Below are 21,716 nucleotides of genomic sequence, written 5' to 3' on the forward strand. Positions count from 1 at the left end.
TTTTAACGCATGAAGACGTTGAAAACGCCTGAAGTTGCTGTTGTTAAAACTGAGTTGTTTTCTTGTTTGCTTTTTTTTTTTTTTGTTTTGTTTTTTTTTTTTTTTTTTAATGGTCAGAATGCAAAGCGTGCAAGTGCCGCAGCTGCTCCTCTGGCTGCCTGGGTCAAAGCCAACGTCCAGTACTCTCACGTCCTGGAGAGGATAGAGCCACTGGAGAGAGAGCAGGCCGGGCTACTGGAGTAGGAACACACACGCATACACAAACAGACAAACACCAGAAACACCTTAATTGGTGGTAAACACAGCTAGACATAGACCTAATTTATGTTAAGCGATTGTCACAAAGATGCTGTGCTCGTCGGTGAAGTTATGGTCTCTAATTCACAGACATACACTTAAGAATACACACAGACACACATAATATGCCTTTCTGTGTTTTGTGCGTGTGATCAGAAACCTGAAGAAGACAGAAAGCAGAAAGAATAAGCTGGAAGATCAGCTCAACTCTGTTGGCGCCAGAGTCAACGATTTAAAAGAGAAGTATGCCTCCCAAGATTCTGTTCTTCCTGCCTTTGTTCCTTCCAGTGTATTTCACCTTTGAAAAAATATTGTATGCTTGTTACATCATCCTAAATTCATGCTTTAAATGTGTTTATGATAAACCCCATAAGAATGATGAGCATTCTTATGACTAGTTCTAACCTGCAAAAATATGTAGAAACCAAACTCAACAGCTAACAATAGCTTTTCATATTCTCTGCTGCTGTCACAGATGTGGTAAAAATTGTTGGTGCCCTTCTGTTAAAGAAAGAATAAAGAAATAACTTGAAACTGAGAAGAGTAATAATAAAGTTACATTTACTCAAATCAGACATAGATTTTTAGTTGTAGTTCAACAAGTTAAAAAAAAGAAAGAAAGCAAACTACTGAAACTGGCCTGGACAAAAATGCTACCCCTAGAAAAGATGACATGTTTAACAAAAGTGTGTCCTGTATTTAGCATCACATGTGTCTACAAACTTATATTCAGTGAGTCTGCTCATTTAAAGAGTGAAAATTCACTGGACCATATGGTATCATGGTGTGTACCACGCTCAACATAGACCACAGAAAGCTAAAGAGTAGAGAGAGCTAATAGAGTTGTCCCAGGAGTTTAGAAAAATTTGACAAACATGTTAAAGGTAAAGGCTACAAGACCATCTCCGAACAGCTTGATGTTTCTATGACTACAGTTGCACATTTTATTCAGCAGTTTTAGGTTTTACAGGACTGTAGCCAACAATGCTGTACATGGCAGCAAGAGGACAGTCAGTGACAAATTGAAGAGACAGATAATACAAATTATTGGTATTATCTGATAATATAAAGGTCCTCCAACAGGATAATGACCCAAAACACAGCTAAAAAACACCCAAGAATGGCTAAGAACAACTCATTGGACTGTTCTGAGGTGGCCTTGGATGAGTCCTGATCAAAATCCTATTGAACATCTGTGCAAAGAGCTGAAACATGCAGTGTGGAGTAGTATTAGTTTATTTTTTAATAGACTTCTGTTAAACCACAACTCAAAAGCCATGTCTGATTTTCACGAGTTAATTTGTAGTAAGTTTTTTCTAAATTATTACTTTTGTCTATTTCAAGTTTTTTCAGTGACCTCTGTGGGTTTTTCTTTCTTTAACAGAAGGGTACAAGCCATTTTTGCCAAGTCTATATTCTTTGACCATTCAGTTATATAAACAATGGTAAAATCAATACTGCCTGAAAGGCAGGCCTTTTCTACTCCTTTTAAATTGGCTGAACATTGGCCAGTGTCGCTAACAGGTCAAAGTTCAACAAAAGTGAACTTAAACTGCCGCTGTGACCAACCCTTGTGCTTTTTGTCTTGCTCTTTCTTTGAATATCTTCAACCTTTGCCTTAAGCAACCTATATGTCACATGTAGATCTTTCCTACTCTATCCTACTCTACTTTTAATGTCCAATAATCCCATAATGGAAAATGCATATCTTTTATGACCCCATGTCCTCCTCACTCTTTCTTCAGGTTTCAGTGCCATACCACCGAGGCAGCTAAGTTGGAGGCTGAGGTGACAAAAGCTCAGGGCACAATTAATGCTGCCCAGCAGCTCATATCACAACTGGATGGAGAACACACACGGTGGAACGCACAGGTAGTTTGATGTATGGGTCTGTTTATATGTGTATTGGTGTGGGAGGTTATACACATTTACTTAGAAAGGTGCTCATTTACCATGTAAGAGCAACAGGAGGTGTGCATTCAGTTGTGTGTGTGTGTGTCAGGGGGATAGATCCTGCTGTCTTGGGTCCCTTCTGGCTGTTTTTACTCCTCTCCACAGCATCTGTCTGCACCTTAATTAAAACACTCAATCTTTTCCTGAGACACACATATATACACGTTCTCTCACACACTCACACTCATTGCTTCCCTCAAGGCCCGCACCAAAGAGCCAGTTTACTCTCTACTCACGTATTTCCATATACTCACACATACACACACACAAACTTCATCCCGAACTCTTTTGCACACTATGCTGTAGCTGTGGTGGTATGCTAATGCCTCTAAGCTGTTTCAGTGTTTCAAGGGAAGGAAGAGCCACATAGAGAGGGGAACACAACTACAGAGCAAGTGGTGCAGAAATAGACGCAATAATAATAATTAAGTTTTGTCTTGAAGTATAGAAAGTGGCAAGATATTTGACTGCATTAATGCAGTTAGGTAGTGTGGACATTCAAGGTCATGAAGCTTGTCAATGAAATCTGAGGCATAGCTATTTATTAAACATGGACTTTTTCTCATACCCTTGCTTGGAACTAGTCTACTTTAAAAAAATTCAGATCAACTAGAAATCACTGCAGTAATGTCTTTCCCTTTGTGTTTTAACTCAGTCTTTAACTTTTCTAATCCCTTGCTCTTTTTATATTCTCCCCCCAATCCTTGTGATGTTTTTATGTTGCTTTACTTCACCCTAATCACCTACTCTCCTGTTAATCCTCTCTCATCCTTTTTCTTGTGCATATCTCCGTCTAAATAAGATGTCCGAGATAAAGGATGAGTTGGATACGCTGCCCATGAGGGCAATGCTTGCAGCAGCCTTCATCACCTATCTGTCTGCAGCTCCTGAAGACCATAGAAGACACTGTTTGGAAACATGGATGGCTCAATCTGGACTACAGAGTAAATATACTATATAGGCTAAGACAGTAGCATCAGCATATGCCAATTCCAATGCCAAACTGCCTGAAAACACACTTCTACCCACACACACGGCACAATGCAATGTGTTGGTACGTATGGTACTTGTACAGTGTTCCAAGGGTATTAGTGCTGATTAAATAATCCAATCAAGAGGAAAGTTTTAACATTGCTTGATGACAGTTGAACTATTTACCACTACATGCCTGCAATTCACACAAAGTGAACAGCCTATTTCCAATCATGATGAGGTTTTGTCTGTAAACCTTCAGGGAAGTCATCATTTTTAATCATGCGAGTAACCACATAATTAAACTCTTAAAGCTTAATCCTGTTTTGGGATTTTACTTTTTATATAGCAAGCATAGTGACCTTAATTTGTCAGCTCTTGTGTTCAGATATTAACAGTCCATCCACACAAATGAACCTGTAAAACATGGGCAAACTCCCTTTCAGCAGTGTTGAGTCATTATTGGCTCTGACCATATAATTCTGTTGGCAGTCTTTTTCCCTCGGGGCTTCAGATGTGCATGTAAATCCCAAACAGCTGAGTCATCCACTTGACCCACTGTCATTTCTAAATCCCTGTGTTCATCGAATGGCTTCTCCACAAGTTGTCAAGATTACTTAGTGACTCCACTTAAAGTGTAATATAATGTGTTTAGGCACTACTGTTGAATTGGGACTTGTTGTCAAATGGCTGCCGGAATGTCCAATGCGCAGTATCTGAGATTAGATTAAAATGATTTTAGTGTGTATATGTAAAAGCAACAATTTTTACCATGTTTGTACCAGAGTTTGATTTGCGGTCATTCCTGTGCTCGGAGAGTGAGCAGTTGATCTGGAAGAGTCAAGGACTGCCATCTGATGACCTCTCCATGGAGAATGCGTTGGTTATACTACAGGTCAGCTATTCATTTACCTATCTGTCATCCTTCATTTCTATGTTTTTCTTTTCTTCTTTTTGAATTTAATTTCAGTCAGTTGAGATCTTTTTGAAGTTATTATCGTAGTACAGTGCATCTTGTTATATTCATTGTTTGATGTAAAAAGTACATTATTACTGCAACTTTTATTTGTAACAGTCATTCTCCATAGTAATGATCATATCAAGAGTTCTGCCCTTTGTCATTTATCTATCACCCATATGTCTGTATTGTGTTTGTGTGTTGTTTTACCATTGCTGGGTTCAGATCAATGCATTCAATTTACGGGTAAGAAGTTCATCAATCTTTCATCCTTATTTCCCACACCTACTGTAATTTAGTGTAGTATCTCAGTTTCTTTCACTGTGTGCATGTGTTTGTGTATATCTACCCTTTACTGTGTGTTTTATAAATGCTAAACAACACTACTAAAATGCAATGAAATTGGATCATGCATTAATTTTACATTTAAATTTACATTTAGTAATTTGGTACACGCTTTTATCCAAAGCGACTTACAAGTGAGGTACAAGGGAATGGTAAGCGTAAGGAGGTCTTGCCTAAGAACCCATACTGGAGGTAGGTCACAGCCATGGAGGGCAGCGATCTTACCGCTAAACTAGCCAGCTGTTCCAGCTCCGTTATTCAAATTCATATAAACACAAACACACACACACTCACACTTTCCTACTGTTGTTTTTAGTCTAGCTTTGTGTGGTTGGTGGCTGGTTTGTAAGCATCTGAATTCAATATTACATCAGTAATAAATAAAATGCACTTTATTTACAATATGTACTTAGTTAGTTACTGACTTTTAAAGAGATAGATGTAATATTTGTGTAAAGAAGAAACAACTATAACAACAAAAAAAATACACTAGGGTTACTCCTATCAGTACACAGAATAAGAAAAGGGGAATAGACCAATAACAGGTTTGAGATGGTCTGAGAAAAAGAAGACCTGAGCAAGAGACCATGAAATAGAAGTACACAGGGTGAGAGCAGGGTGGTGGACATTCCTTTAGTTGGAAGGGAATGACATTGGTCGATAAGAATGACAGCAGCAAGAGACAACAGAACTACCTACATACATGCCTCCTTTTCCTCAGTAAACAAGCTTCTTTCTAAGTAAAACCTTTCCAAATCAAGTTAAATTGACACACAGTTCTCTGTAATTGCTGTACACACAGAGTGTTGCCTGTCCGTTCCTGATTGACCCGTCGTCCCGAGCTACAGAGTGGCTATGTACTCATCTCAAACAGCACAGACTAGAAGTTATCAACCAGCAGGTAAACACACAAACACACTATCTAAATCTCTCAGTCTATCGCTCTCTTTCTCTTTCAAACACACACACACACACACACACACACACACACACACACACACACACACACACAACAACACACACAACACACACACACACAAGTTAATTAACCGTTCTTTTGGAAACTCATTTTCACACACTGCTGATTGTTCAGATCAGTCAACCTTAAACCTGATGAATCCAAGTCTATTTAAAGTCCATTAGTATGCTGTAGTCATTTAGTTGCCACTTTTACCCTTCTCATCAATTTCTCTAGTTTTTGATTTTAACAAATGATGTGGTAACATTAATCACTGTAGCACTGTATCACTCGTTACTCACTTATTATTATTCACTTATTCATTACTAGCTTGTAATTGAAAAATTTGTGCCATTATTTATTACACCCCTGAAGCAGTAATGTATCAGTATTTGTTTCCTTCATACTACCTTTAACAAGATATAACAACACTTTCCGCTTGTCCTTTGTGTGTCAACTGCACTGTCCTCCATTAACCTGCTGTTATCACAGGTCTGTTCACCAGGAACAGAATAGATGTTGAAGCTGGGCACTTTTATGTATTTAATTTGTGATTTGCTAAGTGTTTTGGGGCATAGTAATAATATTACTAGGATGTGTTACAGAGCACTGTGTCACTAACCCATATTGTTTTTCAATATATTGTTACAAGTCTTTGTCTGATTGCCTGCTCACTGTAGGATAGTAACTTCATGACATCCCTCGAGCTGGCAGTCAGATTTGGAAAAACTCTCATCATTCAAGAGATGGATGGGGTTGAACCTGTGCTCTATCCGCTGCTGAGGAGGGACCTCATAGCACAAGGTATGCATATGCACTCACTATCACAAACACACTCTCCATATAAAGCTTGGGTGGGAAAACTTTTCCATTAAGCTGAATAATCGCCTCTACATGGCAGCAATTGTAGTGAAATTCCATTTTGAGAGATAAATACATTTCTAAGGATAAATAAATAACTAGTCCAGCACACGGGACCAGAACACAGCTTCCCCTACTGACCAGCATTTCTCTGTGTGCCATGAATAACACTGTCACATCTCATAGCCACATACTGTACTGTTCATACTGAGTGAAAGTCATTAGACTTTGAGTTTTGATGAGTGGTATTGATAACAGTTGACTTAGAAAAAGTATAATTTAAGAAGAGGTTGTATGAATAAAGATAAAGATGTATTCAGCTGTAAGCAGTACTTATAGATATTGGGAACTGATGTTTACTATTTAAAATAAGAATGGAGATGCTGTATATTGGACAAATGCTATTTGTATAAAATAACAAATATTTTTTATAAAATCTAATTTTCTTAAAAATTAAAAACATGAAAGCATTTTCACAAAATATATTGTGTTAATTTGCTATTTTTGAAGCTCCTGACATACATTGTGATATTTTAGTTTCTTAGTTCAGATAATCACATACCAATCACTTTAGAAGCATACCTGTGAAAAAAGGGTGATTCATAAAGCTGTGAATCATCCTGGGAGAGGTGGTTGTCTATTGGAAGCTGAATTGGAAGAAGTGGGGGCAGAGAAAGTGTGAGAAAGGGCAAGTCATCCACTTAAAAGTGGTGTTGAACAGGATTGAAAAAAGAAGGAAGACAGGTGTGGCAGTACTGCATTGCAGACCTCTAGAAGACAAGAATTAGGGTTAGAATACTGCAAGTAACTCTAAGTCGTGTTCTCTGTTTCTTCCTTTCCAACATTGGCACGGGTGTCCACACACAGGTCCTAGATATGTGGTTCAGATTGGAGACAAGGTTATTGATTACAATGAGGAATTCCGTCTCTTCCTGGCAACACGGAATCCCGCTCCCTTTATCCCGCCTGATGCTGTATCTGTGGTGACTGAAGTCAACTTCACCACCACTAGGGCGGGCTTGCGAGGACAGGTAACCCACATAACTCATCCTCGAATACACAAGATGCAATCTACCCCGCCATAAATAGTAAAATTGAGAGACTTTGTTCATTTTTGTTGGAGCAGTGTTGAACAAACTCCATTGTATGTAGGCTACAGTCTGTCATAATATTTTGTAAAATAATACAGTAAAGTAAAAGCACTAAAGTCTTTTCCAGTTAAGACTGTAGCTTCAAGTACTGTATGCTGCAGAGTTTCTGCTGTTTCAGCTTTGTCAGAGACTGATTTGCTGATTTGTTTGTGCTTGCATGTCTGGGCATTAGCTGCTAGCCTTGACCATCCAGCAGGAGAAGCCAGAATTGGAGACTGAGAAAACAAGACTGCTACAACAAGAGGAAGACAAGAAGATACAGCTGGCTCAGTTGGAAGAATCATTGTTAGAGGTACACAGTGCAGATATAAAGCAAGCAAACCTGTGCAAGCATATTAATATAATCATTAGACAACCTAATAACAATCAGTGTGTTAGCTGCCTTTTCTTTTAAATTGGAATGCTTAGTTATCCCTTCATTGTAGATCTTATTGTTTCTAACTCCTACTGATGAACTGAGCAGGGCGTAGTAGACAGAATGGAGCAATGTGTACAAAACCAAGCAGGAGGAGTCGCTAGTGCTGCATCAAGGATGTGATGTGTCATTTCACTCCCATGTACAGCCACAATGCCAGATGTGTTTGATCGAGCACTCCACCAAGCTGGAAACACAACTGCTGGGTACTGAAGCTGTGCCTTTGTGGCAGTGGAGGAGCACTTTTTCCTCTGCTCCTCCCAGCTTTCAGCAGTGTCTGGGTGGTTATAGGACTACTTTAAATGTAACCTGTGCTTTTTTTAGTATATACGTTTGAAAGTAAACGAATACATTTGATGTGTTAAAGCAAATCAAGTTATCAAACACAAACTGGACCTGCTGTTGCAGTTACAAAATCCACTATTCCGCCAAACTTTATGGAAAATTGGGTTCAGCTGCACTAAACGCGCTCAGGCTTGATTAGTGTGTGCGCTCTTTTCAACCTACAAATTTGTCAGCAACATGAAATTGGTTAAAAAAGTGCATCAGTGGAAATGCTTTAACGTATGTGCCCAAAATGGCATGTCTGCATGGATCAAGTAGAGAATTTTACATTGTGCCAATGCCAGATTCCTTAAACAAAATCTTTTTGTAACCTTCGTAACAGATGGCAAAACACAACCACAGCAAACTGTCTACCTGAAAATATACAATTAAATCTCCTGTGAGTGTGAGGGGTTGAATAGAAATGTTAGGGAGGAAAATCACAATCTTTACTGCATTCTCTCATTCACACTCTTTATTATTTTTAGATGTAATTTACCATCCATGGTAATGAAAATATGGATACGAAATTTTCAAACAGAATGTTCCTATCTAAATAGTTTGATAGAACTTCCTGTACTTCCAGTAGGAAATGCATAGAGCCTAATGTAGTGACACATTCAAAATCATACACGAAGTTGATGGACATTGTGACACAGACGGTGAACCTAATGCTTATTCTTTTGCACACAGCCTAAGGGAAATTTGGACACACACACACAGACAGATAGTGCCAAGAGCATTATGTCAGTGCTTCAGTGCTACTAGACATGTAATTATTCCAGAATTGTAGGAGAATATGCGACTTGACATTCCCATGCCCCACTGCTTTCTCATCTATTTTATTTGAATTTATTTGAATAAATTTAAAAAGTTCGTTTGAGAGAATAGATTCCACTGGATGAAGTGATTGTGCCATGGCACTCATTGAAAGCCTAAATAAAAAAAATAATTAATTCCACTTATCAAGTTGTTGACTTGAAGATGAGAAATGTTGCTTCTCCAACTTGTGTAAGATCACTGACTTCAGACTCTTGGCAGATATAAACTTTTAGGTCTTGTGATTACCCCACCCCCTTTTTTCTAATTTCATTACTTCTGATATTCTGTCCTGTTTTAACTACCTCTCCTTTTCTTGTGTCAGACCCTGGCTACAGCTCAGGGGAATATTCTGGAAAACAGGGAGCTGATAGACAGTCTGAACCAGACCAAGGCAAGCAGTGCCCTGATCCAGGAGTCACTGCTGGAATCACACAGGCTGCAAGCATCCCTGGACCAGGTACTGTATGTCGGGCGCCCATGCATAGACTGGAATGAACAAGCTTATGTGTATGAATGGTCTAACTTGATCTGATCAATGATGAATTATGAAAAATCTGCTAGTTGATACTAACAAGTACATATGTTACAGTTTTTGTTAGAGGAAAGGCAGGGAAGCATATGACAGAGAAAGACACAGATAATCCCAGTCAGGGGCAGAGTGTTAAACTCCCAGTCTGCGGATGTAAGAAGGCTGTACTTTTGTACTTTTATGTAATTTTTGCAACTATGCATCGCTTGATATTTAGTGCTTTGATGGAAATTGAAAAGTTTAGACTGTTACATACAATGATGCTATATAATCTAGTATTTGAGCACAAACAGTTCAGTGGTCTACAGATGCGTATCCTCATGGCTGCACAAATAGCTGCAAACATCAGATTCCACAAATTTACAAGTAAATGCACTGTGCAATCATCCTCTAGGGTGCAGTGTTACACCAGTACTATTTATGTAGTTTTTATTTATTATCTGTTCTCTGTATCTGTCTTTATTCACTTCTGTTTTTTCTTACATTTCCTGTCTTCACACCTCATGTTGTCTATCCTCCTTTTTATTTCTTTCTCATTCTATCACAATAAATTAAATTTTTTCTGCTTAACCATCTGCATACTGTATAAACTCACTGGCCACTGTATGAGGTATACCTGTAAAATCTAATACAATCTAATACAGTAGAAACAGTTAGAAAGGTGATAATTACTGAAGGCATAGTGGGTTATGGTTTTGTAGTTTAGTGCATTATATTAAGATGTGTTTTTAATACTGTTTTGGTCACCCTATCTGAAAATGAATGAGAAATTATAACCTTACCAAAATAGAATTCACAGGTGAGCTGCTGCATTGGATTGCATTAGATTGTACAGGTATAATAAAGTGTCTAGTGAGTATAAAGCCATTTTCCTGTCATTCAAACATTTGCTGTAGTTTCTGTGACTCTCTAAGAAAGCTGTGGTTCATTGTTTGCTGTCTCTTGGCTACTTTCTTGTTTTTTGTGCCCTTCATTTCTCTCTGTTTTTGATTTTATTTCAGGAGCGGGATGCCTACCTGCCGCTTGCAGAGAGTGCAAGCAAGATGTATTTTGTCATCACAGACCTGTCAAAGATCAACAACATGTATCGCTTCAGCCTTGCTTCTTTTCTGCGCCTCTTCCAAAGGGCTCTTCAAGCCAAGAAGGTGACCGGGTGCCACACAGATCTTATAGTTCTTTCATTTATATCCATCAGAACAGTGTTTTAAATGTTTTTCATTTTGCAAAATAGTTTCAAGTGATATTCTTCTTGACTTGTTCAATAGTAAAACAATAATTGTAATGTGCCCAAATCTCTCAGTTTTCCAGCCTTGGCGTAAAGGAAAATGCAACTTGATGCCACACACCTACACAAAGAAAAGCTCTACTGACACCAAATTTTACATGGTTCACAGCATTAGAAGATTCTCAAGAGAACTGTTAAAGACAATTCGGCTTTGTTGCATTTAGGAATCTTTCTAAAATTGCATTGTTCATCGCCAGACTACTTTAATGGATTTAAAAGTAATTTTGAAGGCTTTGGTGCCATAAAGAACCTCACTGAGAACCTTTGTCATCAAATTAAGACAACTTACTGCATAACAGTCAAAAGTCTGGCAGATCTTCCAATATATCATCAAGACCACAGCAATGGTCTCATTCAGGAAGTTAACTAAGAACCCAGGAACACATATGTACTGTAAATGGTAATACAACATATATATTTGAAGAAATCAAGAAGGAGGCATATTCCTACTGACACATCTGCAAGTTGCAGGTGATATTTGTAATAGTATTTGTATAGTATTTGGTACAAACAGGAATACAGGATTATACATACACATACTGTATTCTTTGGTTTTTATAATATTTATATTTAATACAATTTACTTTATATAGATTTAATTGTTTGAGCTCATGTTTGTTTTCTTCAGTAAGTTTATCTCAATCTGACCTGTGCAGCTGGAAAGCATCATAGATTGTCTATCACACTGCTATTCTCCATCTGAGCCCTAAAAACTCTCTGATAACCACAGTATATACTGTAAACACACACACACACACACACACTGGGTTGAGAGATTTAGCACTAATTCTCCAAATCCTGTATGCGTTGTTAGAGCCAGTGCTGTCGTCCAAAAATGTCACCAGGCAGCATCTGGTCACCTCTCTCTCTCTCTCTCCCTCTGTGTGTGTGTGTGTGTGTGTGTGTGTGTGTGTGTGTGTGTGGGTGTGGACACTTACAGTGTGGTCAGAATACTGCATTGATTCATATACACTCCCTCTTTGTGTCTGTTGGCTGTTTGTTGTATTGAATGAATAAGTTTAATTTACCAAGAGCTGCAGATGGTTCCTGAGATATGGATGAGGGTTTTAACCTCTCTTGTCTGACATACCGAACAGAACAATATTCATTTGCTCACAAACGCAACCCAACAGCTGATACACACATTATGCATACATGAGACACACATGGACAAAATGCTAACTTGTGCTCACCAAAATTCAAGTGTTTACACAAATGCTTCTTTCAAAATACAGCAAACAAAGATTCAGGCAGGAGAAAGAATGGGACAGGCATGCTAAACTGGGAATAGGAGAGAGAAAAAGAGAAATCCTTCTGGAATTTTTGTTTTTCTCACCATTTCTTTTGTAATTCTCCTGTTTCACAGTGTTTATTCTTTCCTGTCCTGCCCTGTCTTTGTATATCCAAAGGATGTCTCCATTCCAGTTTTACTTCTGTCCCACCTAACTCTCAGGTGCTTCAAGTCAGATGTCTCAGTAGTATTTTTTTTGACAGAGATTTAAAAAAAGAAAAAGAACAGAGAGATACAAGTTACATACAAGTACTTTGTATCTGTGGTTCAACTTTACACTAAAAATGTCACTGCTGGTTTTTTAATTCCATCGCCCCTCTCAAATGTAGTTAGAATGAAACACAAAAACACAGACACATACTGTTTCATATTAGTAAAGACTGAGAAATAAACCATTTGAATCTCTTTAGTGGCACGACATTCTCTACATTTCGCCTAGTTTAAAGCCCCCTGGCCATTTTTATCTTTCAATAATCAATAATTTTGTTTATTTTTTCAGGAAACAGACAGTACTGAAGCCAGGATCGCTGCTTTGGAGGCCAGTTTGAAGAATATGGTGTATGAGTATGTCTGCCGGTCACTGTTTAAGGTAATGCATAAACTTACTCACAGTAAAATTTGTTTGGAACATCTCTAAAAAAAATAAAAATCCTGTGACACCAAGTGCTTGATATAAACCATCAGATAGGTTTGCTTTGCAAAATGGGATTAGCTTGTTTTGAAACGGTCCCTAGCAGTTGTATTTTCTCCCTGTAGCTCCTTACTATGTTGATTTAAAAGAAGGGATTTTAAAACAAAAACTGGCCATGAACACATCATTCACCATAAGCCAAAAATCTATCCATTTTCTCTGCTCACAGTCACAGAGAAGTTCCTTTGCCAAGCTACTTACATTTGTTATGAATAAGTAGAGCACTGACCTCAACTAACCAGTGAAAAAAGGTACATTCTGCAAGCTACAATTAGACTGAATTACACTTTTTTCAAACAATTAGTATAGCATAGCAGTGTTCCTACTGAGCATTTTAACTAAATGCACAATCAAAGAAACACATACTCACATATACTTTCAAACCCTCACCATTAACAACTCTAATGAAGTGTCAAATATTGAACAACACAGCAATCATTGCATCGATCAGGCTGTAAATGGTAAATGTAATTTCTCTGTTGTGTGTGGGTGTGTATGTGTGTGTGTATGTGTGTGTGTGTGTGTCTGTGTGTGTGTGTGTGTCTGTGTGTCTGTGGGTGTGGGTGAGACAGAGAGAGTGGTAATGGAAGCTGCAGGCAGGCTCAGTGTAACTGTAAACTGCTGATCATGTCTATTGGCTATCTACTCAACACTTGCACACAGACACAAACATACCTAGACACGTCTTTAGACAGCTGCAGCCTAGGTATTAGCAGAGAGGAAACACTGGACTGCATTATCTGTGCTCCTGTCAACACCAGCACATCTTTGTTGCCAAAGAGATAACCCCACAGAGGAGAGGACAGAGGTGGGAGAAGACCTCCAATGCAAAGATAAAGATAGATAATAGAGAGTGAGAGAGGATAAAAAATGAGGGCATGATGATGTGAGAGAAAAAAGAAGAAGATAATTAGAGACGAAAGGGGAATCGACATCAGAAAACGTTGGGATGTAAATAACAAACCACACTATGTTCTGGAATATCTGTATTTTTATGCAGTGGTAGGCACTCGGATAATGTTGTATTTGTGTTAAATTCCCCCACAAACACAACAGACTCAGCTTAATAAGGTATTGATTTACTATGGCTAGGTACATCGAAAGCTGTGATAAAGATGAAGGGCTACTCTACCAAATATTGATTGGTAAACCTCTCATGGGCAAAGATTGTTTTGTAGTTTTAATTTTTTTCTGCAGGGTTGGTGTAAATGCATCAAGTTCATGTTATGTAACCTAGTTTATGTTTTGAACAACTTACATTTTCTCAAAATAAATGTGATGGCTGAGAATATTTTCATTTAAAATTAAAATGTTGTAAAAGCTGAATGTTTTAACTTCACAGGCTGAATTTGTTAGTTTTCTATTAGTTGAAGCGTGACAGCATCCTCTAAAGAAGCACTACACACTGCATTTCACTAGACATGGCGAGTAGAGCAATGGTTGTGAGCATGCAGCTGCTCCAGCAGGAGGACTGCTGTTACAGACACAGGACAGAACATGTAAAGTAAAAAGCCATTGTTGAGCTTTTTAAACATTAAACATGACATGATCTAGAGAAATTATGCTAATGGTCTTTTCAAATCAACCTACTAACAAAGATGTAATATTAGCTTCCTTGGTGATTGTTGCTATAGGCGTCACCACAAATGTAACACAGCCTTAAGTCAGGTCTGTGCTGTCACAATGTCATGGTCATAGGAATTGGCTTGGTTTTTACCAAAACTTTCAAATTCAAACTGAGGAAAAACTGATAACTTATTGAAAAGTTGTGTTGCATACTGTTTTGTGGAAATCACATCTTAATACATCATATTGAATAATGTATTTGAAATTAATTTTAATTCAGTTTATTTATATAGCGCCAAATAACAACAAAAATCAAAAGGTCAAGATGCAACAGGATTATAAATAAAACCCAGCAAATCACCCTTGAACAGCACCAGATGACAGTGGAGAAAACTGCAACTACTGGTTGTTATCAGTGGGAAGTGGAGAGAGAAAAGAGGAGCAACAAGAACTAATTGTATAATTATGTACACAGTGAAATAATTATTTGGGGTGTGATGCCCCTTCAACAAATATGCTAGCACTCTTAAAATAAAAGGTAAGCAATTCATTATTATTGTTTTCACTGAACAAGAAAACACACATGGCATTCAGAATTTTTTAGTGTGCCATTACAATATTTTGAACTGGTTTAGCCTCATTTAATATGATATCAAATTATATATATTAATTAGATGTTAATTGTCAAGCATTGTTCATATACACTTCTGCAATGACCTGGAGATGTAACTTTTCTGTTAGAAAATGTGTACTTCAGATGCAGCCATATCTAGGCCTTCTCAATGTCTCATCTATGCATAGCACCTTTGCAAATCTTCCTGTTTTTGTCAAAAATCCATAGAGAACATGCAACAATAACAATATCAAAGTTTGTCTTTTTGGCACACTGGTGTACACTGGAGGGGTGTACACTGAGGGGGATTATATTTTTAGAGGAGTAACATGGTAAAACACAATGAAAACAAAAGGATTGTGAGTCTGTGTGTACACACACTTGTCAAATTTGGTATTCACGTGTGCCTGTGTGTAGGGGGGGTGGCAGGCATACGCATTCAGGAGGTTAACTATATGTGTGAGAATGTGAATGCATCTCTTATGTACATGGAGGAGTGTGAGTTGTTGTGATGTGCTGAAGTGTGACATATTCCAGTTTGGACTGTCTACTGAGGTTCCTGGCCTGTCAGAGAGCTAGCGTGACAGCAATTCAGACACACACACACACACACACACTCTCAAACATACTCCCATCATCACTGAGCTCTTTTTGCTTAATTCGTCCTGGCACTTACATTCAGACAGTAAGAAAACACAGACACATACATCCACAGATCCACATATATCTACAAAAAACAGTGACATGCAATTGTTTGGTCACTCGTGTCATATTGTTCGGCTCTCTCGGTTCAGCTGTATCCACTGTCGCTTCAGCAGATTAAGCAAGTGTAGAAGTCTAGTCCTAATGTAACCTGAATGTTAGCCCCACTGTACCTCAAGCTGTTTTTTTTTCTTTTCTTTTTTTTTTTTCAAACTCCACCACAGAATAGAATACATTTATTAGAAACTACCAACAGGAGAGAAAGAGAGAAGGATAAAAAGCTAGGGAAGCATTGTAATGTAATGCTGAAATCTAGTATATTCATTGGAAATCAAAAACTGTGTCTGTGAATCTTTGTGTGGATGCTGAGTATTTACTCGAGATCCTAACTGACCCCTTGTCCACTGCTTTCGTGTGTAAACAGCTTGACACTGTTGAGTCATGTGGTTTGGTATATAAGAATCCCAAAGGATACGGTCCTGTGTTCTGAAATATAGGTTGAGCTCAAGATTGAATTACATTGCCAACAATTGTGAAGTAGTGCTTTAATATTCTATTAATTTAAGCACTTTAAGATAAATAAAAAAAAAAAAAGTGGAGTCAAAATTATCCCATTGAATCATTTGATGATTATTCCTTTTGCTTTTTATCTCTTTACTGGGCTTAATATTATACAGTGATGCTGTATATCACTAACAATCGAGTAAGCACATTGTAGCCACCGTGACTGCTAACAAATTGTTCTTAGATCGACTGCCATCTGATTTTTCAGTAACAATGCCTCCATCTGGTAGCAGTGATAGCAGCTCCTGTGAACAGCCAAACTTATCTCCACTGTACTTGAATTACATGCTACTTCTAATTTGTTTGTCCGTGCCAGACAGTTTTAAACTGCATAAAATGAGCTTTGCATAAATATGCACGGTCAGCATTGAAGGAGTGGTGCAATGTCTGTTATTAGCTTTGCTGAATAAGTACTGTTGCATTGTTTTTTGAAAGAATATTGTCAGATAACAGCTGTATATACTGTAGGTGTATATATAAATATAATTCTTTCAGAAGCCATTCACACCGCTGAATCTAATTTAGGAAGCCATCAATATAGTTGACATAACAATACCAATGTGAAAAGTACATTTAGTGTTTTACAGAAACTGTTACAAACAGTTATCTCTATTAGCTCTGTCATTATCACCATCAATCACAAAAATATTAGAAGCAAATATGTTTATGGGATAAAATCGAGAACCACATCAGACAAACTGCATAGCATGGCTGTGTTTTGAGTTTTTGCATTCTCTCTCACTGCTTTCTCGTTTTCGTTTTCTTCTAGAGTTCCTTGCTCATTGTCTTTGCTTGCTTTTGATTAGTGGCTGTTTCTGTTGTCAAACTTGACAAGCGTTTTTCACCAGATGTGAAAAAGAGAAAAAAACACACAGAGAGATGAGCACATTGAGTGTGTGTAGACATGATACAACAGTCAGTGTAGTTCCTGAAGTCCCTGGGGTTTTTGTTTTTTTTGCTGCACCAGCCTTTTGCGAGCCCTTCAGTTAGGCAGCCTGAGGGTACTTATCATGCAGTGGGAATATAGTTTGTCTGCCCTCGGTCTGGATGAGATGCTACAGTAATGTGCTCTACCATGACTTTTTACTGTTTGTAGCTGAGACTTGAGCAGACCATGAAATCTCGACAGGTGACATATATCATCTATTTATCAGTCTCTCTGTCTGTCTCTTCATGTCAGGCTGACCAGTTGATGTTTGCTATGCACTTTGTGAAAGGCATGTACCCCAAACTCTTCCAGGAGAATGTGAGTATTTTTAGTGAATCATAGCTGTTGCATACAGTGGCTTTATTAAATGTCAACCTTAACACTAATTTGTGCTGTAGGAATGGGATGTATTCACTGGATCCATTGTGGGAGAAATGTTTAAGAAAGAGGTAAGGCCAAAGCTTTGTTTTCTCAAGAAAATGACTATGATAGTACTTTGACTTACACCTGTCCTCTTTCTGCAGGAGTTCCCTTCTTGGATTGATCAGGAGAGGCATGGAGCAGTGGCCATTTTCAAAGTAAACTGTTAACATCATGCAGAGTTACAGATTAATTTTAATAATGTGAAACATTTTGACAGTTTTATACTTTTTTTCTCCAGCCAGTAGACACTGTAAACCAACAATTAACATAAATAGAATTTCAGTAAAGATCTCCTCAGTAAATTAAAGATATATCAAACACTACATCTATCTTTCACAAGATGAAGACAAGATGAATAACTTTTACCACTCTTTTCTCACAGGCTACATTCCCAGCGCTCTACCAGTCACTGTGTTTGAGTGACTCAGACCTTTGGCTGTCCTTCTCACAGAGCTCACAGTGTGAACAGGAAATCCCATCCACCATTGCCAAGAAGATTACTCCCTTCCAGCAGGTCAGCTTTCAATCAAAAACCAGTCATTTCATCGGCTAAATGGAACACCTTATCATTATGTACAGACCATATCAAAAGTCTACATGCATTTAAAAATCCTAAGCATTTGTTAGCTCTGCCAAGAAAGATTTGTTTGTTTGCAGATTTCAGTACATTTCTGTGAAGTTAGTTCCTGGGTCAGCATGGAACTGTTTAGACTTTAGTGTGCTTATTAGGCACATAATTTTTGTGATGACTCTTAAACCTTTTGGTATAAATTACTTTGTTTAGAGTTTTTGTTGTTGGTTCGAAGTGAAACAAATCTAAACTTAGATGAGCCCCAGAATATAGTATTATATAGATTTTCATATATGTCAGATCTGGAAATCTGAATTATTGCAAATGCCTAATTTTATATGGACGTAAATCCAAATTTGGGTTAAAACATTTTAACAAATGCATTTTGGTTATTACTTTGATGGCTGTAAGGGCAGTCAATGAATATCTATTACTATGTAGACAGGGTGATACTGGTGTTTTTGAGCACTAGTATCTCTTTTAATGTGGTTATCATGTTCTTTTTAATATATCTTCAGAAGAAGCATCAGTGAATGTTATGAATTCAAGTTAAACTATATACATTTTAAGCCTGGATGAATATGAAATATCATATCATATCCACTAAATGTGATTGACCTTCCAACAGTTTATAAGCAATGCCTGTTGTTTTTCCTCAGTTCATCTGTCTCTCTTTGCTCTCTGCTCTCCTCAGCTGTTGCTAGTTCAGGCAGTCAGACCAGATCGACTGCAGAGTGCTATGGCAGCCTTTGCCTCCCAGGCCCTGGGTAAGTGGCTCATATAAGGGCTTTTCATTTATTTTAGTATGTTGCCTAGATGGACTACACATAAAATTGCATTTATTATTCACAGTTTCCCACTGAAGAGGCACAAAAAACAAATACAGCATAATCATGCTGCCTACTGGGCACTAACCCAATCTTGAAATGGGGCTTATCTGTATTGATAGGTTAGAAGGTTTCTTCTCTTTTCCTGTTTAGACTCATACTAAGACACTATCACATGAATGAATTATGAGGACCTTAAGAAGGTGTTGAAGGTTAACAAACTAACAAATAGAAGCCTTAAATTGACTTAATTAAAATTTGTGTTTGTTCTGATAACGTTTCAGTAATTCCCTTCCCCTTTTGAATTTGAGTGTGATTTCTCTTTAATCATGCATGCTAAGCCACTGTACCTTTGCGAGATGCTACAAAGATGAAAGAAAAAGGCTTTTCTTTTAACAAGCACCTTCAGCCCTCACTCTTCACTCAAGCAAAATATTATCAGACAAATCTTTTATGCAGGACCTCTGAGCCATACATGTCCACTTCTCATCAATGGTGACATTTGTTTTCATGGTAGTTTTCTTTAACACAGATATCCCCATTCATACACAAACACTCACTTCTCCCTGTCTGTTCTCTTGACTTCTCTCGCTCACCCACACCGGCACACACACACACACACACACACACACACACACACACACACACACACACACACACACACACACACACACACACACACACACACACACACACACACACACACACACAGTTCTAATGTTGCTAGAGAGTGGTTAGTTTATTGTGCTTAATGAGCCCATTCATTCAGCCCAGATAATCCTAATGGTGTGTTGGCTCCTGACTGCACTATCTGGGATGCTGCTAATTGGTGTCAGGTGAAACTTATATGCAGGTTCATGTATGTGTATAATATTCAGTTTATATATGTTGTGTGCGTAGATGTGCTAGTTCACGTTTGTTCTTTTTTAAGATCATAGGTTGTTGTGTGAACAAGAGCATGTAAATTCACCTTTTTACCGATATGTCCACATTCTTGTGTGTCTGTTTTGATTTGCTCACAATCTAGTTAATCGCTAATGTCCAAAGTAATTTTCTAGACAATTACACTTAAAAGTCAAAATCTGTAAAATAAGCTACTCTGATTAGTTTTAGAAAAAAAAAATCAGAATTTGACAGTGTGAGACAAATTTAAAACACACAATCCCTGATGACCATTATGAAGCTTGTCTTGCATTGTAAATTGTCTGCTGTTCAAATTTAGACCTATGCCTGTGACTCTAATCATCTCATCTGGAAATAGCCATAATGTCCACCTTTATAGTAGCTTGCACAGCTTGGTTCAGTTTTCTACCATGACCACAGAGGTCCTGTACCTGACTTTGCAGCCAGTTATACAGTATAACAAATGCGCACACACACACATTTTAAAAAGCCTTACTTGCTGTGTTAACCTTGGGGGAATCTATGTGCTTGGGGACATCAGCATCTTTGTCATATGAATATTCATTAATGAATAAATAAAATCTCAAGGCCAAACATTTCTTTCTTTAATGAGACAACCCTCCCCAAATTAGAATTTACAGTACATTGTGCTGTTTAAGTGTTTTTAGATAGGAAAGTCAATCTGTATGTGATGTCATCAGGTGTGTCAATAAGGATAAAAATAAATAGTGGTAGTCTGCTGCCAAATTATGTATTCAGCTTTGAACGGCAAAACAAACCCCTGCATCCCATTGAAATTGCAGTGGTGCCACTGTAGTCACCCATGATTGATCCCATCATTCATTTTCTACAAAGTAGCTTCAGGAAGTTGTTTTGACTTTTTCAATTTTTTATTTACTATTTTAAACTACCTTAGAGAGTAGTTAAGTTCATCATTTTATTTAACATTTTAGCATACTGAAACATTTACTAAATATTATCAAATTTTAAAATATATATAAGGCTGATGCAATTGTCATTGCTGTGTTTTAATTATAATTAATTATAATATTTTGTTGAACTGCCTTTAGCTCTGATTAATGCACGCTTTGTGGCATCGTTTTGACATTTATTTTACAACGTTTATTTCCGTCCAGAGTTGCATTTATTTTTCGCCAAGATCTTGTATTGAGGATGGAAGAGTCAGGCCACTGCGCAAAGTCTTCTCTAGCACATCCCAAAGATTCTAAATCTTTAGTCTGGTCATTGCAATGATCAATCTATGTGTGAAAAGACCAACTGCAGCAACCCCAGATCATAGTAGTGCCCCCACAGGCTTACAGGACGGTATGGTACGGTATGCAATAGACATGATGGGTACATCACTTCACCCTCTTCCTACCCACCACTACAGGTTAAATCTGGTTCCCCACTATCCTTCCAGTTTCAGTAATGTTTTGGACAGTTCTTAACCCAATTTTAGTAGTTTTAGCAACCTCATTAGATGTTTCTTTGCTTGATTCATGCCAATAATTTGACCCTTCTGAAATTACCATTTTTTCCACAACCACAAGATGTGACTTCTAATATGGTTGTTTAAGAAATGAGAAGCTACTCGCTGCATCAGTTAGGATTAAAAAACATGGTGCTAGCTGAAACATAATCATCCATGCTGTAATTATCCAATGGGAGGCTCTTACCTATTTGCCTAGTTAAATCCAGGTGGTGCTTTTTTTATTTTTGGACTGTCAGTGTATTTACTAGGTAAAGCCGTAAATTGTAAAGTCA

At 37.8% G+C, this 21,716-nt stretch overlaps 1 protein-coding gene across 5 annotated transcripts in view; it reads left to right on the forward strand.

The window, feature by feature from the left end:
* The window catches only part of LOC113169761 (cytoplasmic dynein 2 heavy chain 1), a 95,286-nt gene that overhangs the window by 40,378 nt on the left and 33,192 nt on the right, over nt 1–21,716 (forward strand). For 3 of the 5 annotated variants that reach the window (XM_026371444.1, XM_026371453.1, XM_026371462.1), the window contains 18 exons: nt 118–239; nt 454–540; nt 2,043–2,169; nt 3,053–3,194; nt 4,008–4,117; nt 4,406–4,426; nt 5,328–5,426; nt 6,164–6,287; nt 7,212–7,375; nt 7,668–7,787; nt 9,379–9,513; nt 10,587–10,730; nt 12,661–12,750; nt 17,478–17,543; nt 17,624–17,674; nt 17,750–17,803; nt 18,031–18,162; nt 18,914–18,986. In XM_026371444.1, the coding sequence (XP_026227229.1) occupies nt 118–239; nt 454–540; nt 2,043–2,169; nt 3,053–3,194; nt 4,008–4,117; nt 4,406–4,426; nt 5,328–5,426; nt 6,164–6,287; nt 7,212–7,375; nt 7,668–7,787; nt 9,379–9,513; nt 10,587–10,730; nt 12,661–12,750; nt 17,478–17,543; nt 17,624–17,674; nt 17,750–17,803; nt 18,031–18,162; nt 18,914–18,986 (1,861 nt within the window). The remainder of the gene's footprint in view (nt 1–117; nt 240–453; nt 541–2,042; nt 2,170–3,052; nt 3,195–4,007; nt 4,118–4,405; nt 4,427–5,327; nt 5,427–6,163; nt 6,288–7,211; nt 7,376–7,667; nt 7,788–9,378; nt 9,514–10,586; nt 10,731–12,660; nt 12,751–17,477; nt 17,544–17,623; nt 17,675–17,749; nt 17,804–18,030; nt 18,163–18,913; nt 18,987–21,716) is intronic. The other 2 variants (XM_026371470.1, XM_026371479.1) reach the window with 1 other exon arrangement.

This window comes from Anabas testudineus, chromosome 13 (assembly GCF_900324465.2).
Source record: "Anabas testudineus chromosome 13, fAnaTes1.2, whole genome shotgun sequence".
NCBI classification, from domain to species: Eukaryota; Metazoa; Chordata; class Actinopteri; order Anabantiformes; family Anabantidae; genus Anabas; species Anabas testudineus.